The sequence below is a fragment of the Mustela lutreola genome, chromosome 2 (assembly GCF_030435805.1).
Source record: "Mustela lutreola isolate mMusLut2 chromosome 2, mMusLut2.pri, whole genome shotgun sequence".
NCBI lineage: Eukaryota > Metazoa > Chordata > Mammalia > Carnivora > Mustelidae > Mustela > Mustela lutreola.
This window is the reverse complement of record NC_081291.1, coordinates 168,792,874-168,802,552: the sequence shown is the minus strand read 5'-3', so window position 1 is coordinate 168,802,552 and position 9,679 is coordinate 168,792,874. Positions and strand designations below refer to the sequence as shown.

At 38.6% G+C, this 9,679-nt stretch overlaps 1 protein-coding gene across 1 annotated transcript in view; it reads right to left on the bottom strand.

Moving 5' to 3' along the window:
• Nucleotides 1-229: 229 nt before the first annotated feature.
• The window catches only part of GUCA1C (guanylate cyclase activator 1C), a 29,485-nt gene continuing 20,035 nt past the window's right edge, over nt 230-9,679 (bottom strand). Inside the window, exons 3-4 of the mRNA XM_059165248.1 lie at nt 9,263-9,350; nt 230-399 (exon numbers count right to left, since the gene is read on the bottom strand). Of these exons, the coding sequence (XP_059021231.1) occupies nt 230-399; nt 9,263-9,350 (258 nt within the window). The remainder of the gene's footprint in view (nt 400-9,262; nt 9,351-9,679) is intronic.

The window sequence follows — 9,679 nt, the reverse complement described above, 5'->3', positions numbered from 1 at the left end:
AACCACTAATATAGATAGAAGAGCAACAATTATTTTGCCCAAGATCTTTATGGAAGTATTCATGGGACTTAAGTGATGTATTCATAAGCCGATACCAATTATAATAAAAACCTGAAATCAATAGCATGTACATGGGAGAATTTCATCTCTTCTCAACCGAAAGTCTTGCATCCACTGAAAGTTGGAAAAGGCATTCTCATGGCTCACAGCTGCTTCATTTCCACCTTCCCTAGATCAGCCTTCTCACGTGGCTTGAAGGAAGCCTCCCATCTGTGTCTGACTGTTTCTCATTATAGATCACTTTCAGTACATTAGAAAAGTCAAAGCTCTTGGAAACAATCTCCAGAAGATCTTCATCTTTTTCCGTGCCATTGATAAATTCTTCTAACGTCAATTCTCCTAGAAAATAATAAATGAACAATTAACAAGAGCCTTGTTCATACCAATCACTTGTGTATACAGTATATTCCCTAGTACTTTTCTTGATATTCTTCTGACATCCTTTCACCTCAACCAGACTCCCAATTCTTTGAATATCCTTACACAAAAAGGTATTCACAAAATCCTTACACAAAACCTAGATGTCCATCAACAGATGAATGGATAAAGAAGATATGGAATATATACACAATGGAATACTATGCAGCCATCAAAAGAAATGAAATCTTGCCATTTGCGACAACATGGATGGAACTAGAGCGTATCATGCTTAGCGAAATAAGTCAAGCAGAGAAAGACAACTATCATATGATCTCCCTGATATGAGGAAGTGGTGATGCAACATGGGTGCTTAAGTGGGTAGGAGAAGAATCAATGAAACAAGATGGGATTGGGAGGGAGACAAACCATAAGTGACTCTTAATCTCACAAAACAAACTGAGGGTTGCTGGGGGGAGGGGGGTTGGGAGAAGGGGGGGTGGGGTTATGGACATTGGGGAGGGTATGTGCTTTGGTGAGTGCTATGAAGTGTGTAAACCTGGCAATTCACAGACCTGTACCCCTGGGGATAAAAATACATGTTTATAAAAAAATTAAAAAATTAATAAAAAAATCCTTACACAAAAAGGCATTCAATGGTAGGGTTGCCAGAGAAAATATCGATGACAAATACAATCTAATTTTTAAGGGGCGGGGGAGGGGCAGATGGAGAAAGAGAGAGAGAATATCAAGCAGGCTCCATGGCCAGTGCAGAGCCTGATGCAGGGCTCAAGCTCATGACCCTGAGATCATGACCTGAGCTAAAATCAAGAGTCCAAAGCTTAATCAACTGAACAACCCAGGAGCCCCAACTACAATCTGTTTTTGAGTGGAGAACATTAACAATGCACTTGTGTTCACATACACAGTCATGTCTCTACACAGTATCGATTATTTGACATTTAATCTTGAAGACATGAGCAAGTGATAGGAACATGAATATTGCTGATTTCTAAGATCAGGAGGAAATGACAATGTTTAAGGTTGTTTTCAACCTTCTTTTCTAAGGAAATAATTCCAGGGACTATCCAAAGCTGTGAGGAAGGTTAAACATTTTTTTTTTTTTAAGATCTTATTTATTTGAGACAGAGAGAGAGACACACACAGAGAGAGCATGTGCAAGGGGAAGGAGAAGAACAAGCAGACTCCACACTGAGCGTGGAGCTCAACGTGGGGCTCAAGCTCAGGACCCTGAGCCAAACCGAGAGTCAGATGCTTAACCAACTGAGCCCCCCAGCTTCCCCTAAAAAAGTTAAACATTAATTCATTCCACATATAATTAGTGGTAGGCCGTCTTCTGTGTTTTTTTTTTTTTTTTTTTTTTTTTAAAGTAGGCTTCATGCCCAGCATGGAGCCCAGTGTGGAGCTTGAACTTACAACCCTGAGATCAAGACCTGAGCTGTGATCAAGAGTTGGACACTCAACCACCTGAGCCACTCCTGCCCCCCTCTCATTTTTGATTCATAATTTCATCAGTTTGATTTAAGCCGTGGACCCACCCTGGCGAGTCCCAGGCTATAAAACCATTGCCTTATACCCATGTACCATGGTTGCTATGTTTTGCCACAAGCCTCATCCCACAAGACAACTTTTCAACATTTTGGAAGGATGGGGGTTCTCTGTTGACTCATTTGTTTGTAATTATGAGCTTTATGGTACATGCTGGATAGCTCGTTTGTGTAAGCACCTCCAAATGCCCTTGTTAATCACTGTCTTGAAAATGTAGAAATCCTGTCCTCTCTCTATAGTCCCATCAGGCAGAATGTGCTGTAGAATGCATTGTTTAGTGTTCAAGTGATCAGGAGCCCTGGGGTTGGCCAACCTGGAGTATCTCCCTTAAAAAAGTGTCCAGGTGGCAGACCTTGGTTTCCTTGGAAGCTCTCTCCATGCAACGAAGGGAAGGGCCACTAATAGTTGCTAGGTTAAATTACTAGGATATAAAACTTGATGCACAGAGATGTCTGCAGCAGTTGTTCCAGCCAGGAGGCCACTCCTGGCTTCCCTATATGTAAATTCTCCCAATAAACCTCTGTCTTGTCCCACATCAGGCTCCCTGCTCAACAGGTAGTCTGCTTCTCTCTCTCCTCCTCCCTCTGCCCACTTTCTCTCTTTCTCTCAAATAAATAATAAAATCTTTAAAAATAAAAACAAAAGCAAGCAAGCAAACAAACAAATAACCCTATGTCTTGATTGCTGTCTCCAGGTCTTTTCTTTGGCCTCACTGGATCACTACCTGCCCTGGGCTTAGAGTCTGCTGGGATGTGGTTGCACATGAATGTCTTCAAGTCAAGGGGTATAGATGTAGTTCTGATCTCAGCGTGATTGTACGAAATAGGTTTTGTGGCTATGTGGAAGGGCAGCCAAAGACAAACCAAGAACATTCAGTAACTAGAGAATGAACATCTGAGGCAAATAGTCAGCAGGACCTGAGATATTCTTTAGTGGATAAAATCAAATATCCAAAACACCACGATAGTGATTCAAATATAAATAAGCATGGATCATCACATTCTCATAAGATACCTTCCTCTTGGTTTCAGTAGCAAAATTCTAAAACATGTTTTTTAAATGGAAATTGAATCTTTTTGTTCCTTATGTTTTCCTTATGCCAAAGAAGTTTGTGCAAGATGCACAGGGTAAGCATGAAGTCATCTATGTCTCACAGGGGATGTATAACCATGGAATGGAATGAACCAAAGTTAAAGAGAAAAAACAAAATGAGGAGTAGTAAGTGTGGGGCTGGGGACAGCCATGGTGTGGCATGTTGGGTCATGGGAACCATAAACAACAGCAACAAAACAATCTTATCAATTTTGGCAAAGGGAAATCATAGCTGCTAAATTCCCCAAGCAAAAGCTTTTCAAATTTCTAGGGGCTTCGCATAACCAAAAGAGAAGTGAGAGTGGAGACAGGGTAACTGAAGTGGGTTTCGATCACTCAGTTATACACTTGTCCACTGTCACCAGTGCTAGAGGAAAGAGCTGTGTCTGAGGGTGTGGAGGGTATAGTCACCATGTCAAGTAAAAAGCAACATAGGCTACTGGTATGGCAAAGAGAGAAAAGATGGAATTTCTTTTAAAAATATTTTTTTTTAAAAAATCGAGATATAACACTGTTTCAGTTTAAGGTATACAATGTAACGATTTGATACATGCACATATTGCAAAATCCACCACTGCACAGAAGTTACACTTTACACTTTTTTTTTCTTGTGATGAGAACTTTTAAGTCCTACTCCCTTAGCAAATTACAGGATGGAAGTCTTTGCTGTTGTTTTTCCTCTTTTCTCAAAACATGTGTGAACTCTGCATATTTATTTTTTTCCTGTTACCTAACCACTTCCCATAAAAATTTTTTTTTTGAAATTAAGCCAACTTCTACCTATACCAACTGACAACGCTTACTATTTCTGTTTAAAGTACTTACTTTGGAATTTTCCTCTTTTCCCTCTAGCACTTAGCATTCATTCACTTACTCATCAAACACTTAGTAAGTCCCAGCTACAAGTGCCATTTCCTCCGATGTTACCGTTCTGGAATGTGACAGGTGCTCAGAAAACATGCTGACAAACTGCTTTCTTTTATCTGATGCTCTTAAACATTGCTTCCTAATCCCTTTAAATTTGCCTGCAGATTTATGCCCAAACAAATTAAAAGGATGATATCTGAATCTGTCTAAAAAGTATTGCCTATGCAGGTCCAGAAGCTTCCTTCAAAAAAAAAAAAAAACCTACCAGCATAGAGTCAAAGCCAGTTAAGAGGTGACTGAGCTGGAGATCACAGAGCTCAGAAGGATCTTAAACAATTGTTTGAGTTTGTATTATTTTGCTGTATGTTTCAAGACATATTTCAGTATTTGTAAGGCATAATTCAAAAGGACACAATTTTATTTTTACATGTTGAAATATACATATACACATCACTTATAGCTACATGATTTAGTGTTGTTTGTTGTGTTTGTGGATACATTCTCTCCTCCTGGGGACCCTGAAGGTCAATGCTGTTCCATCACCCACTATCGATTTCAGCAGCTTCATTGATGATATAGTGAATTGATGAAATATCACTGATGAAAATGTGAATTGATGAAATATGTGAATATTTTCTTTAGCCTCTTTTTGCAATCTGTTCATCTTGTTGATATTCCTGGGTCCTGTATTTCTTCCCATTAACCTCCTATATTATCTTTCATAACAAAACAAAAAAAGGTCTCCTACCCGCTCCCCTCAAAAGAAAAGCCAAGATTTCCTATACAAGCCCACATTATCATTTTTGCTCTAAAGAAGTCAACCTGGTTTTAAAAGAAACCAGCCTGTGTAAAGGACTTTTTATCAATTCTTTCTAATGCTTTTAAATTAGAAGTTGGTGAACAGTATAGTGGGGCTGGGAAATTAGCAGAAATGGGAACAGGGTGGGGGGGGAGCAGGGGGGAAGGTTGGTGGCAGGGTCTCAGGAGATGAGAACGACCAGATTTTCAAGTGCCAGGGAACCAGTGAAGATTTTACAGGACACAGTTTTGTAGTCACTAGCAAGGTGGCGCTAGCGGCATTTAGCAGCATTCTACAGCCCAGTTTTTAAGTGCAGCAGTTTCTTCTCTTGTACGAGAAAACCCGATGCCCTCTTCTCCCTGGTAGTTCTGCTTCCCAGTTTGAGTCGCTGTGACTTTTGTGGCTTTCTACAATCAATGTTCTGACTGACGACAGTGGTCCTTCTGGGTAACTGCTCAATAAAATGTCTTCATGTCCTGTCCCTGTTTTCTTTTACCCAAGATATCCACCCAATAATTACCTCTTTCATTTCATCTTGGGCCTTGTTCTGTCTCTTTTCACTTTCATGGTATAGTATTATGAGCCACTGACGTCTCCGCTGCCCCTATCCTGTTTGGCGCCAGGTTAAACTTCTGGACGCTTTCTGCACTTACACTGTGAACAGCAACCATAAATCTTCCTAAATCATGTCAAGAATGACTCCTAGGCAGTGGATGGTAGAACACGCTTGCTATTCTTCCTGCAGGAAAGGCTGCAGAATTCCATGCTTAATCATTTATCCTGACTTGTCTTGCTGTCCTGCCTGTTTTCATTCCTCAATAACATTGAATATTGAACTTCAATCTTCTGTCTTTGTCATTCTCTTCAAGTTTTCCTTCCTGATGCTTTTGTTCATAATATAAGAATAAAAAAATTTCTTGTTGAATTATTACAATAATACATGCTCATGATACAAAACTTAAGCACTACAAAAAGGTGTAATGAAATGAAAGAATCCCCCCATCATCTCTTTCTGTCCCTGCAGTTTCACTTTCCAGGAGTAATTAACTCCTGCTAATCAATTGCACTTAAATTTTGTGAATTGAGCATACACACATGTATGTTAATTTCCAAAGTAGTCTAGACAGATAACATTGCAGATGTTATCTTTCTTCCTACAGATAACATTGCATGTTGTGGAGGGCCTATATGGTTCAGTCAGCTAAGCTTCTGATTCTTGAATTCAGCTTGGGTCTTGATCTCAGGGTTCTAGAATGGAGCCCTGTTTTGGCTTTCCTACTCAGTGAGGAGTCTGCTTGTCCCTCTCTCCCTCTGCCCCTTCCCCCACTAGTGTGTGCATGTGCTCTCTTTCTCATTCTCTTGCTCTCTCTCCAATAAAGAAATAAATCTTTTTAAAAAAATTGCATATTGTGCTTGTTTCTTTTTTATTTCTTCCTTCACTTTTCATGACATCTTCTTACCACTCATTCATCTAAGAACTATTCAAAAAGCTACTAGTACATGTCAGGAAGTGTGAGCATGTAAGAAATACCAAAGGACATAAAACAGAAATAGTTCTTGCCCTCATGGAGTTTGTAGAATCGCATCTTTTTGTTTTCTTAACATTTATCCTATCCCTCTCTTTTGATTTGTCTTCCAACTTTGATTTGCTAACTACTATGATGATCACGTATAGAATACTTCACAGCTGTTGTGTATTTTTTTATCTCAACAAATTTGATGTTGGTCATTCTGTTGTAAACAATTGCAGTCAAATTGGGATGTTTGTCTATGTTCCTAAAGTTGTATCCTGCTGTATTGTGATCTTCTTTATCTTCGGTTTCAACATTTACTGGATTATCAGATACCAATAGTATGCTTGCTTTTCAGTTTGAAAAATTAAAAAATACATTGGCACACAGTCAACACTATTCTGGTAAACTTGACTAATATTTCTATTTCTCCCAACACTAATGTTTTGATAACAATAATAATCAACAATTTAAAAAGTCTTATTCAAGGTATATACACTTAGATCTGTTCAAAGATAAATAAACATTTTCCCCAGTGGTGCTTACTCTCATATGGGAGTGAAACACTTTATTTTCCTATGTCAAATACTGGGAAAATCCTTTTATACTTCTGCAAATATCAACCCTCTATGTCTTCATTACTTTCTTTTCCTTGCCTTCTGGTGCTCCAGTCTGTCTTTGTCCAAATGTACAATTTCAGCATCCTTTTCTTGATATAGAGAATGATCCAGCTGTCTCTTGATGAGATGATACAACAACCTCCAATAATTTGCATATAAAAGCAAATTCTTTCAGTTTCAGTTGTGTATATGCATTTGCCAAGAAACAGTGGTTCACTGTTGTTCCAAAATGCAACTAGTTTATTTGATATCTTCATTATAAAGACAATGATACACATCTTTTTTTCTTAAATACACATTTCCATCAGAGGGAATGATTTGCATGATTAGTTCTCTAAGCCATTCCAGAAACCATAATATATTCTCTTTCTTTTGACATATTCTTTTCAGACCAAAGAGCCCGTTTCCTGGGCTGCAGATATCCTTAGTTATTGCCCAAGAAAACACCTTCATTCTTCTAGATTTGCATCCTTTTGCAACACTCTCTTTCTTTTTCTAGGCCCTTCCAATCACATTCTCCCATTTTACTGGTTCCTTACACTTTGTTTGTAAGGAAACTGTTTAGATAATAAATAGAGAGTCCTGCATCATTTTCTTGTTTTCTGGAACACATGATCTGTTCCTTCACACTAAAAGAAATCAAGCCCCTTCTCAGGGAGAACACAATCCTCAAAGTTCTCCAGGAGAGGTCACTTTTCCTTTCCTCCCACTTCTATCCCTAGATGCAGGATCCAGAGATATTTTCAAGCATTCTTGACCTGCCCTTTTGACCTTTATTGTATTACTAAATCTGAAACATTCACAATATCCCATCAATTTCCACAATACTTGTTCTTTGGTCAATGATTTCAGCCCCAGCCTGAAATGTTTTATCATTTCTACTCCAATCCCTGCCATACTCTAGCACCTCTAAGATTAAAAACTAAAACAGAAGAAAACCTACAGTATTTGTCCTGTTTGGTGATTAGAATTTTCAGTTGCATATTTTAAATGAAATTGTCATTACCTCCTAAGATCTTCCACTCTCCATTTCTCTGGTCCTTGTCTACCCTCACTTAGTTTCCTTGTCAATTCTGGGTAGTCGGAATCTGTGTTTTGCAAGTGTTCACATGAACTGACTTATTTTACCCTCAATCTAGATAGACCCAAAGATAAGTGATTACAACCAAATGGCTCTGATCTTGGCCATTTAGAAAATGAGCATGCTAACTTGAAATTAAAGTGAAGCAAACTAGGACTAGGTCCTAAGAGGGAGATTAATGCTATTGATGTATTTCTAAAGTGTTATTCTGAGATTTATACTCTTGTCCAGTTGTTTGGCTCATTCATAGTGGCGGTTTCATATGAACTCCCTCCCAGCCCCCTCACCATCCCATCCACAGTAGACGTGTGCCAACTGCCACACTCAACATGGGTGTCTACTGCCCTCTAGTGCCCATTAAAAGAAGTGACCTATGGCGGTCATGTTGGTTCTTTGGAAAAAATTACCTTGGATTGATGGCAACCATGGCTGGAGTCCCAATACTTCATATCCATCCCTTTTCCCCACTTAAATCACTTACTAACTGCATATTTTTCACAATGTCAAACTTTCTGTTTTCAAGGAACATTCCTAGATAGGCTTCCTCAATCCCCAACCAATATGCTCCCCTATCAGTTTACTGAGATCAAAGTCTTTCCGTGTAAGCATTTCCCCTTCTCCCAGAATGTCTGCATCTTCCCTTTCACTCAGTTTCTGAACAAGAAGTGTACCTTCTCTGAGCTAAAGAGGAAGCCAGATTTGAGGGTAGCAATAGCAGATGGAAAAATGAGCAGAAAGAGTAGAAATGTAGAAAAGGTACGAAGAACAGAAATGAAGGCAAATGCAATAACTCTGCCCAGAAGTGTGTATTCAAAGGGAAGGGGAAAATATGAGAGTAGAGGTAAATTACACAATTGAAGAAATGATTTTTATACTATGGAAAACTTGCGTTTATTGGCAAGTTGATGCGACACCTGCAGTAGAAAGTAATAATTACTAGAACATACCCCAAAGCAAACAAGAGAGTCCTTCAAATCATATTTTCCTACTTTTCTTTCCTTGTACCTCCCTTTACTTTGTTCATATATCCCAAAGTATCAAGCATCACGAACTGAAAATATGTGTGTGTATGTATGTGTGTGTGTGCGTGTGTGTGTGTGTGTGTATTTTTTCAATAAATATTTACTCAATTTAATTGTACTGACTGGAGAACATTGAATTGGCCAAATTATGAAGCCCAAGTGATATCAAAACTACGATTTTCTTGAAAAGGTTCATGCTTTTGCCTAATGGCATTCCCTCACCACCATCTACTACTTTGTAGATTTTTTTTAAAAAGTAAGCCCAAGGAGAGTAATTGCCTTACCATCATTGTTTATATCGATCTTATGAAAAACCAAGTCAGTAAATTCTTCAGGACTCAGAGTTTGCTGGCCGTTGAGGGCCTGAACAGCCTGCAAAGAGAAATTAAATCAGAAAGTTCAACTTTGCTGGAAGCAAATACATTTCTGTGACATTTCTACCCACAATGTGACAGAATTTGAGGATGTGTTCATGTCATTTTGGCTGTCCAACCTGTTCTAGTTGTTAAAAATAAATAAAAAAATTATATGTCAGTTCAGGGTAATGAGGCTTAGAAATTTAATTAACTGAATACAATCTGAATTTGATATTATAGAGCAGAAAAGGGATCCATTCAACACATTAGGTCACAAAAGATACAAAAAGTCTACTGGAGAAAAAAACTGTAGCAGCCACTGTCGTAAGAATTCTGGACCTAGAA